The 27,227-nt window shown below is 43.1% G+C and overlaps 3 protein-coding genes across 4 annotated transcripts; 2 read left to right on the top strand and 1 right to left on the bottom strand.

Moving 5' to 3' along the window:
• Nucleotides 1–1,182: 1,182 nt before the first annotated feature.
• Nucleotides 1,183–4,626, top strand: LOC137803693 (zona pellucida sperm-binding protein 3-like). The gene is made up of 9 exons (XM_068602404.1): nt 1,183–1,312; nt 1,963–2,270; nt 2,570–2,688; nt 2,998–3,101; nt 3,406–3,583; nt 3,686–3,803; nt 3,921–4,003; nt 4,204–4,295; nt 4,565–4,626. Exons 1-9 carry the CDS (start codon nt 1,183–1,185, stop codon nt 4,624–4,626), a joined length of 1,194 nt encoding a protein of 397 aa, XP_068458505.1.
• A 1,185-nt stretch (nt 4,627–5,811) lies between these two features.
• Nucleotides 5,812–7,455, bottom strand: LOC137804010 (E3 ubiquitin-protein ligase TRIM21-like). 2 transcript variants are annotated; one of them, XM_068602931.1, is made up of 2 exons: nt 7,229–7,455; nt 5,812–7,192 (listed from the first exon to the last, which is right to left on the bottom strand). In XM_068602931.1, the coding sequence occupies exons 1-2, from the start codon at nt 7,453–7,455 to the stop codon at nt 5,812–5,814; spliced, it is 1,608 nt and encodes a 535-aa protein (XP_068459032.1). The 2 variants fall into 2 exon arrangements, with proteins under 2 accessions (XP_068459032.1, XP_068459031.1); XM_068602930.1 differs by having other exon boundaries at nt 5,812–7,455.
• Nucleotides 7,456–11,567: 4,112 nt separating this feature from the next.
• LOC137804106 (ceramide kinase-like) lies at nt 11,568–23,469 on the top strand. The gene is made up of 13 exons (XM_068603125.1): nt 11,568–11,904; nt 13,216–13,356; nt 13,730–13,852; nt 13,950–14,075; nt 14,458–14,524; nt 14,614–14,759; nt 15,277–15,351; nt 16,256–16,408; nt 16,667–16,772; nt 17,275–17,354; nt 17,511–17,716; nt 18,637–18,851; nt 18,973–23,469. Exons 1-13 carry the CDS (start codon nt 11,766–11,768, stop codon nt 19,058–19,060), a joined length of 1,665 nt encoding a protein of 554 aa, XP_068459226.1. The 5' UTR covers nt 11,568–11,765; the 3' UTR covers nt 19,061–23,469.
• The last annotated feature ends 3,758 nt before the right edge of the window (nt 23,470–27,227 follow it).

The raw sequence follows: 27,227 nt of genomic DNA, 5'->3' as shown, positions 1-27,227 counted from the left end.
AAATACCACAACATTAAACTTAAACGACTGAACCGTTCACACACACACACACACACACAGACACACACACACGCTGGCTGTTAGCGGCTAATAAATAAAGGAAATGAGCAGAGAGAGAGCTCATTAATATCAGTGAAGGTGAGCAGCTAACAGCCCCAGGAGGCTGCTGCTGCTAATACAGGCGATGAATGGAGCTAACGCTAATGCTAACACACCCACCTACTCTGGTGATATGGTGGTCAAACTCTCTCCAGTATATATATATATATATATATATATATATATATATATATATATATATATATAAAAATAATATTTTTCAGGTCGAAGAAGTTTTTCCCACATGTTCGAATAAACATTTTCCACAGACTATTTGATGAAGTTTGGATACTAACACTTTTTAATCATCACATAGTAGTTTTATGTATAAAATTACATATATGTGTATATTTCTATAAATAAATACTTAGAGATGATGTTTCTTGTACTTTCTCCGACCTCCTTCCTTTTTTCCTTTCTCATCAAATTTCTCCCACCAGAAAACCAGTGTGTGTGTGTGTGTGTGTGTGTGTGTGTGTGTGTGTGTGTGTGTGTGTGTGTGTGTGTGTGTGTGTTAGCATTAGTGTTAGCATGAGTGTGACCTTGGCTGGACTAATTATCTTCATGGAGAGCTCTAATGATTCATAAACAATTTTAACAGGATGAACTCCATCAGGACCTTAATTAGACTGCGACACACACACACACACACACACACACACACACACACACACGCACACACACACACACACACACGCACACAAAATCCTCGTTATATGGCCGTATTGTATTTCAGTGGAAGACCGGTGTAGAATAAAAAAGCACACAAGCAAAGTGCCTTCAGTTAAGACTATTTTCAGTTTTCTAGTTTTTCCGACGACAAAATCTTTAAAGTTCGCTCTTTAAATGTCAACAATGAGCCTCGGTGCTCAGCTGCTTTCATAAGTTGTCACTCCATCAAATTAAAACATTCACGTCTGCTGATTAGATTCATGATTGAACTCAGCTGAGTCTCAGCAGGTCGGCTGCAGGTGAACGAGGCCCGGCCGAGGAGCAATCAGGTCGACCAGAAGGTGGGCGGAGCCAAATGCTACAAGAGAGGGAGTGTTTCCAGCAGAGGAACCGCAGCAGAAACTCATCAGCATGGCCGTCTCCTTCCTACTCGTTCTTGTCCTGCTCTGTGGAGCTTGTTCAGCGGCGCTGGACTTCAAGTGGAACACGCAGCCCGCTGCCGGCAGGCTTGAACACCCGGGACCGGCCCCCAAGCCGCAAGGTACGGACCTCACCCACAGGAAGCGCCGCCACACTGGTCGTGTTCAATATCTCATGGAGGCGGGGGCTGTTACGTGATTGAGTAGTTGCTACAGTGTCTTTACATCACTCCTTTGCATTTCTAATATTGTCATCCTCTTAAAAATAATGGCCTAAGTCATTTTTGACTTTCTTTCCTAAAAAATGCGTTTATGCGCCTCTACCCCCTGTAGTATAACGGCCTATGTAAAGATGCATGACTTAGGTCATTTTTAGTCAAAAGACAATGTGTCTAAGCCAATTTTACATGCTTTTCAAGCTGGCATTTCAAAGCTAGCAATTTAAGCTAGCAATTTAGGTAGCATTTTTGCAAAGAAAATCTCACTTTAACATATTAGTAATCATAACCTATCAGTGTGCCTGTTGTGCAGGCCCTCCCCTATTGCATTAACAGTTTTCTGAAAAACCTGAGACATTGAAGTCGGCCATTTTAGGAAGGCCACAATATGGTACTTTCCATTCACTTTTGGTCAAAAGCTAGTTGGCGACGGCCATAATGCTGAACTTGTGGCTTCAAAGCACATTTCACAAACAATGGATCCACTTACTATACAGTTAGTGGCAGCATTACCAGTGAAACTGATCATACCCGTTCACCCTCCAACCTACCAGCTGCCCTTCAGGAGAAGCAGTCTTTTCGCGAACCCTTGTCTTGGCGCTACCCGGATCCACCGGCGGAGGAGGAGCCTCAGTTCCCACCAGAATTTGAGGAGAAGACTCTGTCGGCGGCCGACAGCATCAGCGCCGTCTGCGGCGAGAACTCCGTCTGGGTGGAGGCCAACAAAGACCTCCTGGGCATCGGTAAACCGGTCCTGGCCGCGGACGTCACCCTGGGAGGATGTCCGGCCATCGGGGAGAATCCCGACGCGGCGGTCCTGATCTTCGAGTCGGACCTGCACGGCTGTGGCAGCCAGCTGGCGGTGAGGTTTTAATGTGACGATGATGCCTTTGTGGGAATCTGAAAAGTCTGTTTTGTATCAAAGCCTATGGCTTGGTTGACTTGAGAACCAGGTGCATCTGTGTCCACCTGATGCATTAAAGTCTAATGTATTTCTTTTGGCTCTTTCGGTCTCCAGCTTGTCTGACGCTGAGCCGTTGGGGTAGAGTAACTTCCATCCGCGCAAACCAGACCGTTGAGGCCCTGTGGGAACGCAAAGATGCAGAGTTGGAGACCCACTAGTTAATTTGAGGACTGTAAATGTTCCGGTGTGTTTTTCAGATGTCCGACGACTCGTTCATCTACACCTTCACGCTGCTCTACACTCCCAGTCCTCTCGGGCCCAGTGAGATCATCCGAACCAGAGAAGTCGCAGTCGACATCCAGTGTCACTACCAGAGGTCAGAGTTCTACACCTTTATGTGGAATTTTAGGATTCATGGAAGATGTACACTGTAAAAAACACATTGTATTGATACATTCATTACTTTTATGTTGCCATTAAACTGAATTAGAATTATTTCATGGCTAAACCTTTAGTTTTGCTTCTGATCTGCAGTGACAAGCAAGCGCTTTAGAGTTTCCATTTGATGCTACTTTTACTAAATGGGCTACCGAGCCACCTATCCTGAAAGGTCACTGGTTCCTTCGCCTTTCAGAAAGAACATGGACGTGTTTTAATAACATCTTTGCTGTTAATGTTGTGTTAGGAAGCATGACGTGAGCAGCTGGGTGCTGAAGCCGACCTTGAGTCCCTTCAGTGTCACCAAATCCTCCGAGGAAAGTCTTTACTTCTCCATCAGACTTGTGACTGGTGGGTGTTTTGTTCAAACTTCATGAATTCATTTCTATTTAACGGTGGACCCTACAAGTGAGTGGAGTCCACCATTTAAAAACTTTTGTTTAGAGGACTGTAAGAAGAACTTTAAGTTCATACTTTTGGCTAAGTCTTTACATGACAAACTTGGTAATTGCATGGTGTGTTCAAAGTCTTGCTTTGAAATTAACTACAGCTGTAACTTTAACGTAAGCAGTCGGTTCTTAATCGAAAGCCACAGTTTTTGTTAACCTCCCTGCAAAAAGTCACCTCTGTCCTGAACACCTCTTTGGTCCTGCAGATGATTGGCAGTCCGCTCGTCCTTCCGCTATGTACCTGATGGGAGACATGATGAAGTTTGAAGTGTCTGTCAAGCAGTTTTACCACGTCCCGCTCACGGTGACGGTGGACCGCTGCGTGGCCACCGTGGCCCCGAACATCGACACCGTCCCTCGCTACATCTTCCTGGGAAACAACGGGCGAGTTTGTTAAAAGTCCACCAGCATGGCTCGCGCAGTTATCTGTCAAAGTTGTTTTTGAGGGTTGCCTTTAGGTGTCTCATTGCCCTGTGTTGCGTTCAGGTGCCTGTTTGACAGTCAGCTGACCGGCTCCAGCTCTCGGTTCCTGCCTCGCTCGCAGACCGACAAACTGCAGTTTCAGGTGGAGGCGTTCCGGTTCCAGGAGGAAGACAACGGCGTGGTGAGACTCAGATTTCGTCGAACACACTTCCTGTTTAGCTCCCACTCGCTTTGGACTTTAACAGATGTTTTAGTTTCTGTGACGTCTATTTGAATGAACACTGCTTTGTTTCTTTAGATCTACATCACATGCCATGTGAGAGCCACAGCAGCTACTTCGCCGGTTGACGCCACCAATAAGGCCTGTTCGTTCGCCAACGGGTGAGACCCTACAACTCCCATCATGCATCTGCTGAAAACACTAAAATTGTGTGACAAAGCAGCTCTCAACTTCTATTTTCTCTGAATACAAAGTTGCTGTTATCTTGGAATCAGAAAACTTTGGCCAGTAACCCTCAAAGGTGTAGATGAAACCAACTTTTTCTCACAACATTGTAAGAGGCAGAGCTTTTGATTGACAGGTGGCGGGAAGCCAGTGGAAGCCATCATCACGTCTGTAGCTGCTGTGACTCGGAGTGTGACTCACAAAGCCAGAGTCACCTGACTGCAAAGGGTAAGTTGCTGGACTCAAAACGACTACATTGTGCCAATGCTGGGTCAACCTGAATCTACACTGTAAACATAAATGTCACATGCATTGGCCATATTACAAACGCCACCTTACTCCTTAATAAGTTGTGTAATGGGTTCAAATTGCTTTTCGGTTAATTTTTAAACCCTGCCAACAAGCAATTTTAACTTTAATTAAGTCAACATTTGGGGCGAATACACTATAAATTATGGGGTACCTGTAATTTACATGTATTGCATTCTTTGCAGCAGGACCTCAGTGGGAACAGGATGCAGCTGTTGGACCAATCACTGTTGAGGAGAGACCTCTGTAGTGACAAAACGAGAACTTTTTAAGATGATATGAATAAAGCTCTTTATATTGTGGGACCTGGTTGTCTGTGCTTTATTCCAAAGGTTGAGTCAGAAGTGTTGCTTCAGAGTACAATTATTTGAATTAGCTGTTTCTAGTTTGAGCCCCTAGAACCAGAGCCCATCAGCACCCATTATCGGATAAGGGAACGCCAAGTGATCCTACAGGATAACTTAATTTAGATTTCTGAAAGACTGTAAAGCCTTGTAGGAGTTGTATCCGAAAGATTAAACCTACGTTAAGCTTAGGCAATTACATAAACCCTGTAACCTCAAACCTCGCAGTCACTACTTCTTGCGGCTGTAACTTTTCACTTTAACTAACGAAACCTTTACTTGTGTCAGATTTCAATAAGAAACATGTTAACGCCCCGCGCTTGTACATATCTAAGGTATGATATATTTTCCTACTCTTGATGTTTCAGACTGCGATTGAGTCGGCTTTTTTTTTTTTTTTTTTTTTTTTTTTTTTTCACACGTCTTAAGGGGAAATGTACGCAAACTTTAATACCCAGCATGCCCCAATCAGAGCAGTTTTAGGCATTAAGCTTACAAGTGTTACACTTTTTACGACTTTTTTTGACAAATCCTTGGTAACGGGCAAAGGCTTTGTTTTTATATTTATAGTTCTTTAGGTAATTATCTTACTGTAGGTTTAGGCCTTGACCCATTTGATTTGAGACATCCAGGGCGGCTCAAAGGCATTGTTGGGAAATTTGTTTCACAAATTCTGAAAAGCGATAAAATAACACTTGGACCTCATTTGGGGTTCATATTACTTGAACAGACCTTTGAATGGGCTTCCATAAAAGTTGTGATAACGCTTGTTTCCCACTTATTCAGTATTGTAGCATTAGCTCAAGCTACTTGGAAACCTGTTTCCTCTATACAAATTTAGACATGGAAGATTATTTTTCTTATGCTGTGATCCCTTTGCGGTTTCAATTAAAAACACTTAAGATTTTTATTTTGGCGGGTAGACTTTTAATATACAGTGCAACTTCTGTTTGATTCAGAATGCAAGTAATGCAGTCATTTATATTTGACTACTTTAGATGAGTTTAAAGTAATATGACACGTTAGAGAAACATTTACCAAACCTTTGAAAACCAGATTACTTAAATCCTGTAGAGAATAAAGTTGCTGTTCTACTCGGTGTGATTGACCGGAAAAATGATAAGAGGAGCAGAGTTTTTACCACCATCCTTAAGACATGGACCAAAGAATGGGTAGAGTTTCTCAGTGAAGTAGCAGCCAGTAAAGGAGTAGATAAGAGCTGCAGCATCAACGTCATGAAAGGAGACCAGACCCTCCTCATAGTCCACAAACACCCCCACCTTCTGAGGCCCAGACTTCAGAGAGAGATGGACTAGAGGGTCATCAAGAGCGTAGTACTGATTCTCATTCCTCAAACATATCACCCAGAGACCTTTCTGAGGAGTTGGTGTGATGCTTCCCTTCCTGTTGATGGACTCTCTCACCACTCCTAAATCCCACTTAGTCTTCCCTTTAACCTGAACCTCAAAGTAAAATCTTCCTGAAGAGAAACTCTGCTTTGCTAAAACAATATGACCATAATCAAATCTCTTTGGATTGGTTGAGAGATTCTTCTTTACATCACCAAGTTTAACTTGTTTTCCATCATCAGACAGGATGAGTTTGGGATGAGCTGTATCAGGATCAAGAGTCACATCCACTGCAGACTGCTGGACCCTCTTCAGCTCGATCTCAAGCAGCTTCTTCATCTGGTTACTGAGCGTCTCCTCCAGCTGATTCAAAGCTCTCCTCACAGTTCCCTCATGTGAAGGTGGACTGACTCTGACTCCTGTCCAGTTCTTGGTGGGTGGAGCAGCCTTCAGGGTCCTGGATCTCTGGAGGAGGTGGAGGTGGTCTTCAGAGAGTGAGAGCTGCTCCACCTCAGTGCTTCTCTTCTTTAGCTCACAGATTTCCTGTTCCAGCTCTTTGATGAAGCCTTCAGCCTGTTTCTCTGTCTTTCTCTGCTTCTCTTTGATGGTGCGGATGAGCTCGGCCTGGCTTCTCTCAACAGACTCCTTCATAGCGGTGAAGACCTGAACACCACCTGCTATCTCTTTATTTCCATCTTCCTCACTGAGCTCCACCGAGTGTTTGATCTCTTGAATCTTCAGTCGTCTCTTCTGGATCATCTGCTGGATTTCATCATCAGTCTTCTTCAGCTCGGCCTTCTTTCCTTCATACTCTTCTTTCAGAGTAACAACATCATGGTTCTTGTGGTCGAGAACAGTGCAGAGCATGCAGACACACATCTGGTCGGTCTTACAGAACAGCTCCAGCAGTTTATCGTGCTTTGTACACATCCTGTCTTCCAGGTTCTCCACAGGGTCGATCAGCTGATGTCTCTTCAGACCTGGTCTTGTTAGATGAGGCTCCAGGTGAGTCTCACAGTAGGAGTCCAGACACACCAGGCAGGACTTCAGGGCCTTCAGTCTGGTTCCAGTGCAGGCGTCACAGGGAACTTCTCCTGGTTTGGACTCTTGTTGCTCTGAGCTGCTGCTGCTGGCTTCCTGTTGAGCTGACTGTCTGAACTGAGCAGCCATCTCAGAGATGAAGGTGTTGACCTGCAGCTCAGGTCTGGTGTAGAAAAGCTTCTTACAGTTGGGACACTGATACGGGACATTGATGTTCCAGTGTTGAGTGATGCAGGCTTTACAGAAGTTGTGTCCACATGGTATGGTGACTGGATCAGTGAACACATCCTGACAGATGGAGCACAGAAACTGATGTTCAGTCAGCAGACAGCTGGCAGCAGACATATCGACACTCTGAGGACAACAAGGAAGAGAAAAAAGAGAGTTTAGACCACAAAAACATGGTCTACTCCTAGATTGGACATTGCCGTGGTAGCGACCTGCCAATCACTCTGTAGCCCCGCCTTAATGCATACTCTATCATCTGTTTGACTCTAAATTAACTGTGCCTTCAACACCATCCAGCCTTTGCATCCCTGGTACTGGGCCGCACAGAAAGAATGAATTTAAAAAATCATGGTCGGGAAGAGATTACATAATTCCTCAACCTAAAAATTAAACTTAAATTTAGTTTTCGACTCTGCCGGCGTTCTGGATTCAAATCAAGGCAGAATATCCTGAGAAAAAAGCTCTGAAAAACCCTGCTTCCATTTCCAACATGCAGTCTTTGTGAAACGGGTTATAATTTTTAAGTTACGCAGTAGACAAGGTTTTAATTACGGGGTAGACTGGACTAAAGGTTTAATTAATTTTTTTATATTTACAATGTTTAGCCTTACAATTTTATTTTTTTAATTCACTGTCATTTATTTAGCCAATATTTACTTTAATTATTTGTTCTATATTAAAGTGTCTCAGGGAGCAGTGTGAAATGAAAATATATATTTTTGTCTAAAGAGCTTCAGAGTCAAAGTGCCAGTTTGGACAAAGACAGTTCAGCTCAACATTCACTGAGAGGAACATCCTGTCTGAGTAGAGCTGAGGTTTTGAGCTCAAACAGGAAACAGGTCTGTGAGTTAGCTGAAGCTAATGCTAGCTGTTACTGTATCCTGTGTAACCTTTAACTAGCCAGAGTTCAGTCCCTGTGGTTTGGTTTCTACCTGTTGGTTTGATCTACAATGACACATTTATGTGGCTTCATATTCATAAAACTTCATAAAACTAGATGTAAAACAATCAGATTCTAGTTTGAACTCAACGTGGATCAAATATGTAGAGAGTGTATTTAGTCTTTGTAGATCAGAGGACTCACCAGTGTTTGTCAGAGATTCTGTTATGTTGTTGAGGAAAAGCTGCTGGATTCAGTTGAATGTTTCTTTAGAGAGAAACAGAGAGACTTGTCTCGACTGCAGCTCTGCTGTCGCTCACAACAACTTTACTTTCACTTCAGGAACAGTGACTCTACAGCTCTCCTCTTTCAGTGTTGCTCCTCCTCTCAGTGGGGAGTGAGGCCTGTAGAAGTATTCAGATGATTTACTGAATTGAAAGTACGAGTGTCATTCGGAAAGTATTCCACTATGAGTAGAAGTCTTGCATTCAAAACTTACTTTTATATCTGATGTTTCTGTATAAATATTCCTGCTGCTTTATTGTGTGTGTTGCATGTTTTAGCTCCTTTATATCCTGTTGTGTAGTTTAAAATTGTCATGTTTGTAGCGATAACACAACACATAAAGGAACACTTCATCCTTCAGTTTATCACTAACATTTATCATCAACACATAAATTAACACTTCATCCTTCAGTTTATCACTAACATTCAACACAGAAATTAACACTTCATCCTTCAGTTTATCACTAACATTCATCATCAACACATAAAGGAACACTTCATCATTGAACTACATTTAGCACTTACGTGTTAAAATGACTTTCAGAACAAAAAACAGGATCTTTTTCATGTTTTTAAACACAACCCCTGTCCACCCCGACTGACCTTTGACCTCCTGACCTGTTCTCTCTGCAGCGAGTTTACTCTCCTGGGTCAGTCGGCGCCGTGCGGGGACAGCTGCTCTGCCACCTCGCCACTCGTCCATTTGAGATGACATCACCTGCGTGGATGCAGCTGGAGAGGCTGCCATCATGCATCACGGAGAGAGGGCAGAGCAGAGGGCTCGTCGTCTGTTTTCTATATATAACCCTGACCTACACCCTCCTCCTCTTCCTCCTCCCTTTTCCTCCTCCTCCTCGCCACCTCGCCGCGGCCCGAGCGTCCGAGGCAGCGGCATCCATCACGGGCCGGAGAGAAGCTTCCTGTCGGACTCATCCATCTCTGCTGTCCGCCTCTCGGGGGAGGAGAGAGGACGACTGCTGGCTGCGTGAACCTGAAAACAAGAGAGGTCACGGGGGTCAAACTTCAAAATAAAAGTCTTTAACACAGGAAAGGTCAGTCTGTCACAGTGAGGGATTTAGTTTGTCTCTTTTTATTTATTTTTTTGGACATAACATTCTGAAAACTCACGGCACAGAGCTGAAAACTGGGGTGAGGTTTTGAATGCAGGACTTTTATTTGGTTCACTGCGTAGTATTGATGGTTTTACTTTTAAAGGATCTGAGTGTCTGAACTCTTCAGATGTTCTTCATCAGCTTCAAGTTCCAGCAACACCTTGATCAGGACAAAAAAATACATGTTTCTTAAATACCGCTGAACTTTGTTTACAGCTGTGTGAATATGTACTTATTCTTTAACATAATTGTCCTTAAATCTTCATTTGAATGATGTGTATATATGTATTATTATACTTGCATATATTCTTTATGTACGGTTTATATTTTGGCAAAACAAAACACAGCATCCAGTCACAGACATATAAACTGAATGTTAAAGTTGTATTAATTAAATATTATAATAATTACATGTTATAATAATTACATGTCTACCAATGCCGAGCCGAAGTCTGCAAAGAGCCCGAGGTCAAATGAATTATATCCAGATTAATTATGGTATTCTTAATCTGCTGCCGGATTCTACTAATAAAATAATCATAATCACGCAGGTGAATCAGGACATTTTGAATGTTTTGAGTTGTTCAGAAACCAGTTTGAGTTGAGATGAAATCGTATTGGTTCAAATCAAACTCATCACATCAAAGAAGGATGAATGAAATATGCAACAGAGAACTGCCGTCTCAGCGAAACCACACACACACGCACACGCACACGCACACACACACACACATACAGACACACACACACACTTTTCTATCGGTGTCAGTTTTTAAGTCACAACGAACAAAACTCAAAATGTGACCTCTGAGACTAGAAAAGGCTTCTTTTTAGCCTTCAGTTGATCATTTGCAGCCACATGCACACACACACACACACACACACACACACACACAGAGAGAGAGAGAGAGAGAGAGAGAGAGAGAGAGAGAGAGAGAGAGAGAGAGAGAGAGAGAGAGAGAGGGAGAGAGCAGTGAGTGCAGCAGCAGCGCCCCCTGCTGTCTCTGCATGACGCATCACATCCTGGGAAACCTGGAACTTGTTCCTTCCGATCATGAAAAAATCCATGAAAAGAAAAGTTTTAAAAAAAATCTATTAAATAAAATAATCAAACATTATTAATATTGAAGACCTTTAATACTTCTTTAAAACTGTTTCCTGTTTATTTACAGGAGCTCTTCCTCTCGCGGGATACGACCACGTGATGACGCAGCTGCCGACCGACGCCACCGATCTGTGGTGCGTTCAAGCGCTGTAAGAAATGTTGGAATTTTGTGAAGTGTCTTACGTAAACGCAAGTAACCAATCAGTGAGAGGGGACGGCGTACACGTTGCTTTATTTGAGACGTGTACAACTCCTGTAAAGACATACGAGTTTATAACAAAGTATTGAGTTAATTATTACACCCACACATTTGATTTCTCTTTTAATCTCAACTCAACTTTATTCCCACAAAAAACACAGATATATGGTTAATGCACAAATGTAATGATTAATACTAGTGAATTAAATATACTATGTTGTACTATGTATGAATATGTAGAGATTTATATATCCAGGTAATAAATTTGGAACAATATAAAATAAGATATGGGAAATTAATAGATAGATAGATAGATAGATAGATAGATAGATAGATAGATAGATAGATAGATAGATAGATAGGGGAACATTGGTTGGCAAAAAAGCAGTTTACAGATACAACAATGAAAATAACAGGGATGATATATATATATATATATATATATAAGAATAAAAATACAAGAATAAAAGTGGCAAAAAAAGTATCCAAAATATAAATTAAATACTTAATTTAAATTAAGTATCTGTTATTTATGTCACGCAGACAGCGTTGAACAACACAATAGCTGAATTAACAAAATATAGAAAGTACAGTTTTTCGGCAGCACCTGAACGCACCATCTAGCTCCTCCTACTTCCGGTAAGAAACCGCTATCTGTCAGAGAAAAACATCCCGAGGTGGAATCCGCTACTTTGCTTGTTGTGCGCCGTCATTATCGGCGCCTCTCCGGACACTCGGGGGGAGACATGCCCGGACGGAGGTGACCGTCCCCGGGGCTGCTGCTGCCTCCTCGGCCGGCTGAAGGACCGCGGCTGGACGGCCGCAGGAGGAGGAGGAGGAGGAGAGATGGAGAGACAGCCGGGCAGGCTGCTGCTGCTGTCCGAGCTGCGCGTCAGGAACGCGGCGTGCGACGTGAGCCTGAGCCGGTCCCTGCTCACCTGGAAGAGACGGCTCTCCAGCCCGCTGTACCACCCGTTCAGACCCAGTAAGACCCGGGAAAAGAGTCTCGCTTGGGGTCTCGTGCGTCTGTTGCGTCGGTCGGGGCCTTTCTTTAAAGCCCCGTGACATCCTGTGATTAAACAAAGGGACGGGGGCCGGGGGGGACAAACCAAACATCATACGTGTTCTACTGTACTTTAGGAGATAAACAAAGGGACGGGGGCCGGGGGGGGGACATACCGCACATCATACGTGTTCTACTGTACTTTAGGAGATAAACAAAGGGACGGGGGCCGGGGGGGACAAACCAAACATCATACGTGTTCTACTTTACTTTAGGTTCAGGAGACATCTGGAGACTTTCAAAGTTAAAATGCGTGTTGACAGATTAGGGAAGCAGTACTAGTAGTTTTAAAGGTACTTGTACATCACAGTATGCTCATTTTATGATTCTATTGGCCTGTGAATACTCCTCTGCATTTATTTGACTACTTTTAGACTATGATTTGTATGAAACAAAATATAACTAGAGATTGTACCCGGCAGTATATTCATTTAGTAAATTAATATGGGAAAAAAAGGATCAACATATATTATTTTTTTCGGATTCCTTGAGCTCGATAAGCAGAGATATTTCCACGACTGATTGGCTTGAGGAACTCAGACGTAACAGCTCACTGGTCATACGTCGCCTTGTTTGAAAATTCATGGACTTTGGCGCTTTTGAAAGCTCAACCAGCAGTGAAAGTTCACCGTAAAGTACAGAATAAAACTCATGGATCTAATGTATACTAAACAGTAGGTGAATATATGAATAATCTGAACATAAAATGGAGCGTGGAACCTGTACAACAGTCCTGATACAGACGCCTGCTGGTCTTTGGGTCTCGGCTGATACCAAAAACCGATCAGACACCAGTGTTCAATAATTAAGCTGCAGGCCTCACCGGGCTCATTCCCTTCATGCATTATGCAACACCGGTAAAAAAAAAGAGAAACAAATTGATCATAACTTAAACGGGAAGTTCCACTAAACTCTGACTTGAACGGATTAGTCACGATATGAATTATAGACAGAGGTCATGTAGATTTTTGACTCAAAGTAAATGTTTAGTTGTTGGGTGTTGGTTTTATTTATCTTCTTGCTTTTGAAGTATTTGTTCAGGAGACAAGCTGACGTTTGAATTCCGTGATGTTAATGTTTCAGTACTTCTCGTGAAATATTAAATATCACATGAAACTGGAAGCTCGTGGTGCATTCATGTTCTGCAGAGAAGCTCTGAAATATCTACTGTACCAGAGGTGAATCCTGAAGGTGTGTGTGTGTGCGTGTGTGTGTGTGCGTGTGTGCGCGCAGGTGTATCTCACAGCGTGTCGGTGTCAGAGATCATCTCCGTCAGAGAGGAAGAGGAGGAGAACAGTAGCAGAGGAAGAGACGATGGCAGCTGGAAAAAGATCAAAGAGAGAGAAGGAAAGGACTGCAGGCAGACCTTTACAGGTAAGAACACCTGGAAACATGGTAGCAAAACATCTGTTAACACGGTAGCAAAACATCTGTTAACGCGGTAGCAAAACATCTGGAAACACGGTAACAAAACATCTAAAAAATGGTAACAAAACATCTGGAAACACTGTAGCAAAATGTATGGAAACACATTAAACACATCTGGAAACACGCCTGGACATTTACATGTACCTGTAAACATGCATGAAAACAAACATCTGGAAGAATTCCTGAGAACACATCTGTAAATAAAGTGAACACGCCCGATAACACACCTGTTGACAAAGTGAATGCATCTGATAAAAACCCGCCTGTTGACTATGACGTGTGTCTGTTGTGTGTCTGTTGCGTGTCTGTTGCATGTCAGTGTTGTACGTGGAGAGGTGTCAGCAGCACCGCTGGCGGTGCGCCGAGGTCACCTTCAGCTGTCCAGAGGGGGCGCTGTGTCGCCGCTGGGTCGGCAGCATCAGAGAGCAGCTCGCCGCCATCGGTACGACTTCACGCCGACAAACTCGCATGTGATCGTTGTCCAGAAACACCAGTGACATCATCATCGTTGTTGTTGTTGTTGTTGTTGTCGTCTTCAGCCTGCAGACCCAAACGCCTGCTGGTCTACATCAACCCGCTGAGCGGGAAGCGGCAGGGGAAACGCATCTACGAGCAGAAGGTCGCCCCGCTGTTCGCCCAGGCGGGCGTGTCCGCGCACGTCATCGGTAAGTCCCGCCTTCTCGCCCGCTTCCTGTCCTCTGGATCACCACGTTCATCGTTTCTAACGTGTTTGTGCAATATATATATATATATATATATATATATATATATATATATATATATATATATATATATATATATATATATATATAATACATTTACCGTAAAAAGTCGGGTTACAAGCCGCCCCTACCTTCGGTGGGTGTCTCCGCAGTAGCTAGCTAGCACTCCCGCTAGCTCCCCGCTGTAGGAAGCTAGTGCTGCTGCTAGCTCCTCGCTGTAGGAAGCTAGTGCTGCTGCTAGATTAATAAAGTACATATCTATCATGTAAAACTGTCCGCACTGCGGCACTAATGGAGGATTATCTTATGTAATCGTATCTTATAGTGACGGAGCGCGCCAATCATGCGAGGGACCACCTGCGGACGGAGGCGGAGCTGAAGAAGATTGACGGGTGAGAGTTTAGTTTACGGCTAATGGCTCCGCCAAAATAAAAGCATCCTTTTGAGGGACGTGGAGTAATAGCTCTCGCGGTGCCTTCAGGGTGGTGTGTGTCGGAGGCGACGGCATGTTCAGCGAGGTCGTGCACGGGCTGGTCTGGAAGACGCAGGTGGATGGCGGCGTGGATCCCAACGGTCCGGAGGAGGCGCTGCTCCCGTGCTCGCTCCGCATCGGAATCATTCCTGCAGGTCAGAAACACTTGAATACTGATTTTATTATCAGTTTTAAAGTTGAAGAGGTCGTAGGAATTGTCTGTTTTGATTTGATTGATGTTTCTGCATTATTTATTTAGCCCAAACTTTAAGGCTGACTTGTCATTTTAATAATAAAAAAAAGTGTTAAAGCTGCCTTGTACACATACAAAATGTACAAAACTTTAATTATAATCACTCCAAATATTCTTATCAACACTAAAAGCTTCTCTATTCATGCAATAAATTAGATTTAGAACGGAGGTTAAACTGTTTTTGAAATGAATCCTGATAGATTTTGATTGACAGCCGACAGCCAATCAGAGAGCAGGAGCCTCTGTTGCCGGGGCGTTAATGAAGGAACCGAGTGTGGCCTCGTTTCTCCGTTTTTTTCTGTTTGTTTGTGCGCTTTTGCGTTTCCTGTTATTCACATGCTCTATAAACACACACACACACACACACACACACACACACACACACACCAGGGAGACATTAACTGTTCCTTCGGTTTCAGGATCGACCGACTGCATCTGCTTCGCCACTGTGGGCGCCAACGACCCCGTGACCTCTGCGCTGCACATCATTGTGGGTCAGTATCGTGCGGTTGTTGAGCACGTTGCACACGGGGACGAAGAAGGTCCAGCTTCTCACATTTGCAAGAAAAATTAAATTTGGTCACATTTTTACAATATTTCTTGTCGTGATGTATTTTCCTGTCATCTCAGGTTATTATAGTGTATGTTTCAAAAAATTTCGCCTTTTTTTAAATGATTTTTTATTTGTATTCATATCCAGTTCGTCCTCCGTCGTTCAGTCTCACGCTGCCATCTAGTGGTAGATGAAGTCTACTTTATTGACAATTCTGCCACATCGAACAAGATGTATAGAGGAATGGTTGTCAGGCTCTGTGCCATCAGTGTCTGGCTTAATATGTAATTACATTTATGAACTTACACTTATATTTATTAAATGGCTCTTTTTAGTGGATTTTTTAAAAATTGATACTCATATCGGGTTTTAAAAATACAACAAATAAAAATCTAAAAGATGTACAACCCTAACCTCTTATCCTATTTATAGTTTGAGTTGTGTTTAGAGGTTGTACATGGGGAGTATATATTATTATAGCCCTGATGTTTATGTTTTATATGATACCCAACATGTTTTTGGAGGGATTCATACCATGTTTTTTTCTAGATTTGAACCTCGTGATCTGATATTAAAGCTCAACAGGTTATAAGCTTTACATTTTATCTCACAAGACACAGAACAAAAATAATGCAGACAGACATGGAAAAGTAAATAATAAGTTTACATGGTAGAACCAGAAATAAAACATGCAGAACCGCAATGAGGCAAATTTAACTTGCAGAGGAACAAAATGGAAGAAAAGCAATAATGATATTAAGATTTACAATAAAACAGCGTAAAAAGCTTTTACATAAAACGTCCGTTTGCTAATTGTGTGTGTTTGTGTGTGTGTGTGCGCTCAGGAGACTCTCAGCCGATGGACGTGTCCTCGGTCCACCACAACAACGCCTTCCTGCGATACTCCGTCTCCCTGCTGGGTTACGGTTTCTACGGCGACGTGCTGACTGACAGCGAGAGGAAGCGATGGATGGGACCGGCCCGATACGACCTCTCGGGTAGGAGCGAACACGGGTCGAGACGTTTTCTGATACTTAAAGTTCCTACGGGGGGAGCTGTCGTTGCGTGTTGATCTTTGGCGACCCCTGTGGACAGAGGTGGTATTGCTGCCACGTGACGGCTGTGTTGATCTTTGGCGACCCCTGTGGACAGAGGTGGTATTGCTGCCACGTGACGGTTGTGTTGATCTTTGGCGACCCCTGTGGACAGAGGTGGTATTGCTGCCACGTGACGGCTGTTTGTCGCCGTGCCTGCAGGTGCGAAGATGTTCCTGACGCATCACTACTACGAAGGAACCGTGTCCTACCTGCCGGCCAGAGGCATCATGGGAACGCCGCGGGACGCCGCCAAGTGTCGATCCGGGTGAGAAATGTTGTATGAGGATGTGAAGATGTAGTACGATTAAAGTTAGCTTAAGTTTCAGTTGAATACAAAACTGTAAATTTAATGTTATTAATAAAATTGTTGGTTAAATTCAAATGTATTTATTTTGCGTTTATTAAATTAGTAGATTACAGTAGTTACAGACAGTAACCATAACTATATCTAAGTAAGGCTCTGCATTTAATTAAATGAATAATTTATATATATATATATATATATATATATATAAATCATATTTTAAAATATGTTTTTTTTAAATATTTTTTAATACATATATAAATTTAAACAAATATTTTTAATAAATATATATATATTTATGTATATACATTTCTTTTTTTGTATATATATATATATATATATATATATATATATATATATATATATATATATATATATATTATATATATATTATTGTAGTCATTATGATAAAATATTATGTTTTATGTATATACATATATGACATCATCCTGTCCACTTCCAGCTGTGTGGTTTGTCAGCAGAAGGGGCAGCTCCTTCCGGAGAAAGCTGAGCGGTACGAGGTGGACGAGGCATCGGACAGCGGTGAGTCCAACAACTCACAACTTCTAAAGCTGATCGTCACCTGTGGTTCATCACCTGAAACTCTGCAGTCAATAGTGCCGGAATATCAACGTTTTCCTCAATTCTTTTAGCAAAACAGGTCAAATGTGGTTTTTTTGGGGGGGGGGCTGCTTTCAGAGCGGGACAGCGAGTGGAGGACCATCAGAGGGAAGTTCCTGGCCATCAACGCTGCCAGTATGAGCTGTGCTTGTCCTCGCAGCCCCAAAGGCCTCTCCCCTGCCGCTCACCTGGCCGACGGCACCACCGACCTCATCCTGGTCCGAAAATGTTCCCGCTTCGACTTCCTCAGACACCTCCTCCGGCACACCAGCAAAGACGACCAGGTAACCCAAGAAAGTCACTATACCCACGATACCCAACATACGGACGATACCCACGATACACAAGATACACAAGATACTCACAATACCCAACATACGGACGATACACAAGATACTCACGATACCCGGGATACCCACGATATTCATGATACTCACAATCCCAAAGATACTCACAATACCCAAGATACTCACAATACCCATGATACTCACAATACCCAACATACGGACGATACACAAGATACTCACGATACCCGGGATACCCACGATATTCATGATACTCACAATACCAAAGATACTCACGATACTCACGATACCCACGATACTCATGATACTCATGATACTCACGATACCCACGATACTCACAATACCCATGATACCCATGATACTAACAATACCCACGATACTCATGATACCCATGATACCCACGATACTCACAATATCCACAATACTCATGATACTCACGATACCCACGATACTCAAGATATCCACAATACTCATGATACCCAGGATACTCACAATACCCACGATACTCACGATATCCACGATACCCACGATACTCGCAATATCCACAGTACCCACGATACCCACAATACTCACAATATCCACAGCACCCACAATTCTCATGATACCCACGATACCCACGATACTCATGATATCCACAGTACCCACAATACTCATGATACCCACGATACTCGCGATACCCACAATAATCACTATGCCCACTATATCCACGATACTCACGATATACACAATACTCACGATATACACAATACCCACGATACTTACAATATTCATGATACACAGCATACCTACAATACCCACGATACTCAATATACCACGATACCCACAATACTCACGATACCCAACACCTGGTCCAGTCTTCCCTCCAGTGCTCCCTCACCGTCTCTCTGTGTCTCCACCAGTTCGACCTGAACTTCGTCGAGGTCCAGCGGGTGCGGCGCTTCCGCTTCACGCCGCGTCACTGCCAGAGCGACTCGGACCTGGACCTGCGGGAGAACGGCAAACACCAGATCTTCAGCCAGATCTGCCGAGACCACCCGGCCTGCGGTTGCGCCCCCGCCTACAGCAGCTGGAACTGCGACGGCGAGATCCTGACCCACACGGCCATCGACGTCCGGTACGACGACACCTGAAGGAGTCCTTTTTTTTTTTTTTTTACCTCGTATCAAACGTTTTAACCCCGGGTCAAATGTCTTGTTTTGAAGCTTCTCCTTTTTGTTGTGGTTGTTTTTTCCCAGGGTGCACTGCCAGTTGATCAAGCTGTTTGCACGAGGGATCGAAGAACCGACGGTGTTTGAGGACCTCAGCAACCCCTGTGCGATATAGGCCCGCATCCACAGTTACTCTTCCCCCGTCCGACACTGGAGTCGTCTCTCTGTTTTCAGCCTCGTCGTTGTTGTTGTTGTTGTTGTTGTTGTCGCCGCCGCCGTCACGTGACGTTCACCACGTCCGTCATCAGGAGGCTTTACGGAGTTGTGCTGTTACTCAACACAGATAAGCAGTAGAGGAAGGACACAAGTCAAGATATTTCCCCCACAGACAGGAAGTGAAATGTAGTTATTACGGGATTTAAAGCTTTTAAAGAAATAATCTGATAAACCCTCAGATTGGGTTTGTGTTCCGGCTCATATTCGTTGTTTGCCGGGAGTCGGGCACCTGATTTTATTTTTGGTATTTAACTGCAGGCCCTGAAACTTGAGCCTCTTGAGGTTTACAAATTCCTCTTCCAGTGACACAATGTTAGACCAACATCTGTCAACCAACAACATGAGTTCGTTTCGGCGTTGCCCAGAAGGTTGTGTCACAAATCTGGTGTTAATCTCTAGTCTGGCGTCTCAGACTCGTTTTTGAGGTCAAATTGTTGTTTTGACTCGGGCTCGTCTCATCTCTTGGCCGCTTGGACTCGGGCCTTGAACTGGGCTTGACTCAGACTTGCGGGTGTTTTTGAAGTGGACTTGTCTGGGTGTCTTGAATCAGACCAGTCGGCCTTGTGGCTGTTTTGACTGACTGGTTGTGGCCGTTTTGCTTCGTCTCTGTGTCGACCGCCATCTGTTACAGACTCAACCGAGTCCAGGTGTTAGTTTACCTGCAACGGGTCTTGACTTGAACTCCAGCTTGTAACTTTTCCACATTCTTCATTCGTGCTTCAGGGCTTCAGTCAGAGACAAACCTTACTTTGTCTTTTTTTTGATGATTTGACTCAGATTCTTCTCCACTGCACCCCCTCGCTGCAGTTAAGAACAGTTCCCATATTTATTCAGCTTATAGAAATGTTTTTAAAAAATTGTTACAGAAATCTTATTTGCACTTTTTAAATGCTGGATTTGGAATTTTCTGTTACAAATGTCAAGGACGCCAGACACCTGCCAGTCATCGCTCGGGTCACGATTCCCGTTTATGAACGAGTACGTGGTCAGTGCCTGTCTGGGGGGAAATAATGCCGACAGGACGTTTATGATCCAGCGTTGAACCTTCCTCTCACCGTCTTGTGTTCTTCAGCTGCGTTCTTTTGGCTTTCTGCGTCTCGACTTTTTGATTTGTCTCCGGTCCGCCGCCGTTTCCAACGATTCTCAGGAAAAACCTGAGCGCAATCGTAAGTGTGAAATGTTGAATTTTTATTGGTTTTAATCACCAACAATGAAATGATTCACATTTTTGTCTCGAGGGTTTTGTGTCCGTCGAGCTGGTCTGCAGCGCACGCCTGAATGTTTTTAATCTTCTCTTTCTACTCGATATGCAAATGAACAGCAAGCGCCGAGCTCAAAGTGACTCAACTGAAAAAGCAATGCTTTAACACAATATATATATAATATATATATTACAATATTTCACTCAAACTGTGCACATATTCCGTCTTCAAAACCAGCTGAAGTTGTAGCTTTAACTTCAACATGCTCCGGGTGTGAAATTGTGTTTTTTAAAGTCGTCCGTCTGGTTTATTTTGTCCCTTAAAGCCCTGAAGTTGATAATCTGAAACCTTCCACACATGAAATAAGTGTCACATGCAACCAAAGACCTGGAGGATACCGAACCCTCCTACGAAAGCTTGTCATGCATCGTTGACCACTCATTGGATCGATTGCCAGAGTAGTTACAGATGCGAAGACGACCACCAAAGATGGCGAACGCAACCAAAACAAAATGGACGTCCCACATTCGGGAGCGAGCGAGTGGAATACATCAGCAAGTTGCCCAATGTCTAGTGTCCAGATACGGACGTGTAGCCGGTGACGAAATCTAAGAAAAAGAAGAAGAAAAGCTCGCCAGAGATGTCACCGGTGTTTGTGTTAACTGGTGCGTTTCTTCTATTAACTCACAAAAACAATCTAATCCGGATTTTAATTGCATCCTGTTGCTGGAAGGTTTCGATTATTGATTTGAAGTTTGGGGAATTCTTGTTTTGTTGAAGGAAGCGTCGCTGTAAAGTCCGGTGTTAATATTCAACAATCTGCTCACACACAGACACACAAACATGTTCACAGTTTGGATTGATGTGTGTTTGTATATATTGTACTTCCAATACAATCACCATGTAGCAGCATCACCTGTAATGGTTCCATATTCTTTCTTAATATTCATAGCAGTGTTGCACTTTCTCCACTTTTAATAACTGCATAATCTTTACTCTTCACTCGAAGCTGCACATCTTGAAAATATTCTTTCGCAAATGTCATTTTTTTCCCAAAACCACTTAAAGAGCTCCATTTGACTGGACAGGAAGTTGAGTATCAGCGCAGGACTGTCGGACTGTCGATGCTGTTACTTAGTGTGTTTTTTTTTGTCTCATTTGTTTGTGGACGAACAATCCCGTTTCCTCTCTGCCGGCGTCGAGCCGGACTCAAACCGGCGGAGGAGGGAACCAGTAGCAGCTCTCGGTGCTCACGAACGCCAACAGGCTAAATGCAGATGTAGCCGTGTCCGTCGGTGACGGTTGTAGCTCGGCCGAGACGACCTCACCGGTCCAAGATATTGAACCCAATCAAAAAATAAGAATGCATTCATTTCCAGGGCTGTGATGGAGGCGAACCGTCTCCTGTTGACGTGTCTGTAAACGCTGCAGTGATACAATCAGAGTCTGAATGTCTGCTGTAAAACCTCCGAACAACAACCAAATCAATCATGTGCACAGAGGTCGACTGTGGGATGGACGGCTGAGGTGTTTAGTGGATAATTATGATTATTTATTTACTCTTAGCGGTCTGTAACGATGAACTAAATGTCTTTAGTGTGTATAGATGCAGTCGAACCAGAAACCGGTTTATTCATTTGCATGTTTTTTATGTGGTGGCAGTTTGTGCTGGAGAGGAAAAAAAAACCTGACGAGCTGGAGAGCGGACCTTTCAATCACATATTGACAAGCTGAAGTTGCTCAGAGCTAGCTGGCAAGCTAGCTGGCTCGCTACTAGCTAATGCCGTGTAAAAAAAAAAGTAGAAATACCAAGTTGCATGAATAAATATGCTCATCTTGACGAGGCTTCACTAGAAGCTTAGCGACGTAGCGACCACACGCGGGTATGGTTGGTAAAGTACGCTATCTGGAAAGCTGGCAAGCTAACGGCTAACACACTAGCAAGGCGCGAACACGCAAGAGCTTGTCTCTGTTCTAGCGCTGCCGGGCCGTTCCACTCATTACATTCAATGAGCAAGCGCGTTAGCTTGGTAGCTAACGGGGACAATGAGTTCACGCGGTTGATTTCAAAAGACGTCTTTGTACCATTGACGCGTTTGTACACGAGCAGAAGCTATGCAGTTGATCAGAGCTAGCTGCCAAGCTAGCTGGCTCGCTACTAGATAATGCCGCGTTCACAATTCGTACGGACCGAAAAGGCAGTCAAGAAAAAATAAAATGTCACATAAAGAAATACTTAATGCGCATCTTGACGAGGCTTTACTAGAAGCTTGGCGACGTAGCGACCACACGCAGTTAGCTATCAGCTAAGACACTAGCAAGGAGCGAAGACGCTAGAGCTTCAATCTGTTCTAGCGCTGCAGGGCTGTTCCACTCATTACATTTAATGAGCAAGCGCGTTAGCTCGGTAGCTAACGGGGACAATGAGTTCACACGGTAGATTTCAAAAGACGTCTTCGTGCCATTGGCGCGTAACGTCTCTGTTGTGTAGTTTGTACTCGAGCAGAAGCAACGCAGCCTGCGCGGCTGCGGCTGCGGCTGCGGCTGCTTGCTCTCGGTCAGCCGAGAGTCAAACATGCAGTTTTCTTCTGGTTTGCTTCATGCAGACGTGCTTTCTGCTCGGCCGACAGCGCGCAGCGCTGCACCACCTCGACCGGACGTCTTCTGACCAATTAAATGCAGTATTGATCATCCACTGACTGAAGAAATGAATAGATGTTGTCTTCAAATGGACCGTAGGGTAATATGTAATAGCCTCGAGTATAGCGACTAGAGTTAAAGGCGTCATCAGCTGTGGTGTTTTACTAACCGCATGGAGAACTTGTAGAATGAAGGATTAGCCTGAAAATACAGAATATTTTGAGTGAATAGTTTCCTATAAAATCCTGAAAAGTAACTCAAGCGTCCGTCTCAAGTCCTCAAAGTCCAGACGTGTTTTCCTGAAACTCCTGAAGCACAGCGGGTCGTTTCCACTCATTGAAACATCTGTAACATCTGATTTTATTTCTGTCTGACGCTGATGAAACGTTTCAGTCCACCTCGAGATGAAACTCATCTTCCTCTTCCTCTGTTTCACCTTCAGGAATAAAAACAGATTCAACTCTCACTTGTACTTTATTTATTGTGTGTGTGTGTGTGTGTGTGTGTGTGTGTGTGTGTGAGAGAGAGACACAGAGAGAAAGTGTCTATTTGAGAGTTTGTGTGTTCAACACTCTCATTTGTACTTTATTTATAGTGTGTGTGTCTCAGAGTGTCTGTTTGAGAGAGTGTCTGTGTTCAACAATCGTATTTTATTTATTGTGTGTGTATTTTATTGTTTACATCTGTGTGTGTGTGTGTGTGTGTGTATTCAACACTTTCACTTATATTTTATTTTGTGTGTGTGAGTGTGTGTGTGTGAGTGAGAGTGTGTGAATAGTCCCATTTTGAGCTTTTGTTGAGACTTAAAACCTGACACCGATATAAAAGTTGTGTTCTCGTTGTGAACTGAAGCGTCTGCAGATTAATTTATTTCATGATCCTATTTTTTTAAAGCTTTTTTTTTTAGACCAAAGATTTGAAGATAATTTACTTACAAACAGACATTTTCTCTGGTAAAAAAGACACAAATCTACCTTCATATCCTCTTTAATCCGGCAGTGAACAAGTGAAGCTTCTGACCGCTGAACTGTTTTTATTCGTACTTTATGAAAACAACATTTACTTCATAGTAGAAGTTGAAATCAACACTTTACTCAAAAGATGCTCGCTGTCAGTGACAAAACTGAAGTGAGTCGCGTGACGTTAATGAATTGTGTCGGTCGGCCGTGAAGGAGAGCAAACAGGATCATTAATGGAGGAATAAAGCGATCACAGCGCGTCACGGATCAATACTCTTCTTCCGTGTGACCGGACAGCCGGCGGTGGCCAGGAAGTCAGATCCATTAATCTCATTAGGACTTCAGGAAGACGAGGAAACTGGAAAATCTGCTTCAAGTAAATGTGTTGACACGGTAAATAATCAGATACGATAAAACCGGAGGGTCGATACCCGGCGGGGTAGAAAAGGAGGCCGGTGGGACCCGACACCCCGTCTGCAGCTCTGATCCGGTCCGGTTCTCTGAGAAGGATCTGTCCAGGTGAGCTTATGGGATATTACATTTTTGTTTTAATTCATTTTGAATTAGATTTATTTTAAATTAATATTAAATTATTTTTTTATTTAGGTTATTTTATTTATTTTCATTTTATTTTTTTTATTTATTTCATTTTATTCATTGAATTCATTTTATTTGTAATCTACTTAAAACATTTGTTAAACTGAATATAATAAAATGTTTTATGGACTTTTCTTATGTTTTTTATATTAAGAGTCAAACTTAACATAATCCGAGGGGATTAAACCTTAATCTATTTATTCAAACATTAGGTGTTCAACCTTTAATTTTATTAAAATCTGTTTTTTTTTAACTATGTGTAGTCGTGTTTATAAGTTTTGTAGATATTTATTTTAAAACTTTGAGGTTGAAAATCTAACTTTTAAAATCACGTTACTGTCAACTTCCTAATTTTGTTATGAGCTTTTAAAAATATGAGGATTATTTTTTTTAAATGAATAATTACTATAAATTCACAACTATTTGTGACAACCAGTGTCATAAATCTGCTTCCATACGCAGCCTCCAGTATAGAAACCTGGCTGTGCGTTCAGCCGCAGATTCAAAAGTTTACATTTTGGGTTTAAATGTGTTTTTTGAACAAATGTCAAGGTTCTAAATGTGGCACTTCCATATTATTGATTGTCAAGTCGGATTAATCAATTTTCATATTAATAATTGTAATTTGTGACTTTGGCGTTGCTGTAAAAAAAAAGGACCCTTCACAGACTCTGATTGATCAGAAGCTAATTAAATGTTTATTTATTAAGATCACATTTATTAAGATCACAATATTTGCTCTACACAGTATCAACCTGTCAGATGTGTTTGTTTTTTTTAAAAGAAAAAATATCAGACCTGAACATAGAAACGTTTACAGGAAAATTGTTTATTTTTAATTTGATGGCTTAAAGCTCACAAAACTGTGATTGCAGGTAAAAAACTTTATTTTCAAGACCGAATAATTGCATATTCCAAACCTGCAGGATTTCCAGAACAAAAGGATGCATCTGTGTGATTGGGAAAAACTATTTGTCTTCGCAGGAAATCTCTAACCTTCATCTTCGTCTTCATCGTCCTCGTGATGCCGTCCGTTAGCGTGACGCAGCTGTTCCTGCTGTTGGCGCTCCTCCACCTCGCCACGTCACTTCCTGTCCGGTACGTCACCTGTGAACTTCCCACAGACGCTGCCAAAGAAACGCCTCCCCGATTCCTCTAAATATAATAACACACCACGATCCACGTGATCATGAGTATGGAAGCTCGTTAAAAGATCCTGTAAGTCATAATTATGAGATATTATCTCATAATTATGACTTAACTATCTCATCATTTTGATTTACTATCTCAAAATTTTGATTTACAAAATCTTAATTTTGTTATCACATTGGCAGAAATGGGCTTCCATACAGAATTGATTCATATTAAACAATAACAGCTGGATTTTCATCATGTTTAGTTCAGTTTTCCTTTCTTCATCAAAGAGAAATCCTCCTTTTAAATCATATTTTTTGATCGCGTTCTTGGTATTTGTTTCAAGAGGCATGTTGTGTCTTCTGTCATGTGACCCCAGGGATGAAGAAGAGGTGGAGAGTTTCCTGACTCGGATCGGACACCTGAACGCACCGTGGTCTCTGCCGAGGATGAGCTCTGCGGACGCTCTGCTCGAGGCCCGACTCCGGTGAGTTCCCACCAACAACAAAAAAGTAAATTAATTTGCAGGGTTCGTAGTTTTTTTTAAGTTTTCTCATCGAATCAGGAAAAAGTTTGGAGACCTTTAGCTTCGGCTTCACTCTGGAAGGTGTTTCCTTTGTTTCTGCTGCCCCCAAGTGGCCAGAAAACGTCAGTGTTTCATTGTGTTCTGAATCCTGTTGCCTCCATACAAAGCGATATTCTGTTCATGGTGCCGTTGGTCCGACGCGCTTCAGAGACGTACGAGTTGTTGATGTGATGTTGTTCCAGGGAGCTGCTGCTGTCGGCGGGTCTGGACCGCAGGAGGCAGCTGGGAGACATCGAGTTCTCCAACAGATACGCCGAGTTCCTGCGATCGAAAGCCAAGCACGGCTCCGTCTGCGCCTTACTGCGCCGCATGCAGAGCGTCAGGAAGAGGTGCGGCACTCCAGACACGTTAGGGCGCTGGGCGGACTGAGCGATTGTTCTATAAAACTGTAAATCATAGCTTGTTTTATGGGAAAAAGCCCCAAACTGCTGTATTTGGATGTATTGAACATCAGTGATATACAAATAATTAGCCATTTGGCCCAATGGCCCCAATGGGTCCATTGGGGCCATTCGAGCCATTGGGGCCAATAGCCCCAATGGCTCCAATGGCCCCAATGGACCCATTGGGGCCATTCGAGCCATTGGGGCTATTGGCCCCAATGGACCCATTGGGGACGTTGGGGCCATTGGAGCCATTGGGGCTATTGGCCCCAATGTCCCCAACGTCCCCAATGGGTCCATTGGGGCTATTGGCCCCAATGGACCCATTGGGGACGTTGGGGACATTGGGTCCTCGCCTGAATGTTCTCTGTACTCAGAGTTGTGTCAATAGGAAAACACCTGTAGTTTCCTCTCCTGCCCTGTTTGAAGCTAGGTTTGGTAATGTAAAAAAAAAAAAAAAAATTCCAATGAAAGTAGTTGGCAGCATTAGTTCCAAAAGTTGGGCAACATGTGTGCCGAATGAAAGGATCAGACGGATTTATAACAGCCCTGCAATCCCAGATTA

The sequence above is a fragment of the Clinocottus analis genome, unplaced genomic scaffold, assembly GCF_023055335.1.
Source record: "Clinocottus analis isolate CAN_PGR_092001 unplaced genomic scaffold, fCliAna1.0.p SCAF_6, whole genome shotgun sequence".
In the NCBI taxonomy this organism is placed as follows: domain Eukaryota; kingdom Metazoa; phylum Chordata; class Actinopteri; order Perciformes; family Cottidae; genus Clinocottus; species Clinocottus analis.
The sequence above is the reverse complement of the archived record's forward strand: the minus strand, read 5'-3'. Positions and strand labels throughout refer to the sequence as shown.

Excerpts from the sequence above, each read along its gene's own strand:
- LOC137803693 (XM_068602404.1), top strand. The coding sequence starts at position 1,183 with ATGGCCGTCTCCTTCCTACTCGTTCTTGTCCTGCTCTGTGGAGCTTGT. Across the intron at positions 1,313-1,962 it reads ACCGGCCCCCAAGCCGCAAG|CTGCCCTTCAGGAGAAGCAG; the intron begins GTACGGACCTCA and ends CCAACCTACCAG. Across the intron at positions 2,689-2,997 it reads ATCCAGTGTCACTACCAGAG|GAAGCATGACGTGAGCAGCT; the intron begins GTCAGAGTTCTA and ends ATGTTGTGTTAG.
- LOC137804010 (XM_068602930.1), bottom strand. The coding sequence starts at position 7,455 with ATGTCTGCTGCCAGCTGTCTGCTGACTGAACATCAGTTTCTGTGCTCC.
- LOC137804106 (XM_068603125.1), top strand. The coding sequence starts at position 11,766 with ATGGAGAGACAGCCGGGCAGGCTGCTGCTGCTGTCCGAGCTGCGCGTC. Across the intron at positions 14,076-14,457 it reads CGTGTCCGCGCACGTCATCG|TGACGGAGCGCGCCAATCAT; the intron begins GTAAGTCCCGCC and ends CGTATCTTATAG. Across the intron at positions 16,773-17,274 it reads GCCGCCAAGTGTCGATCCGG|CTGTGTGGTTTGTCAGCAGA; the intron begins GTGAGAAATGTT and ends GTCCACTTCCAG.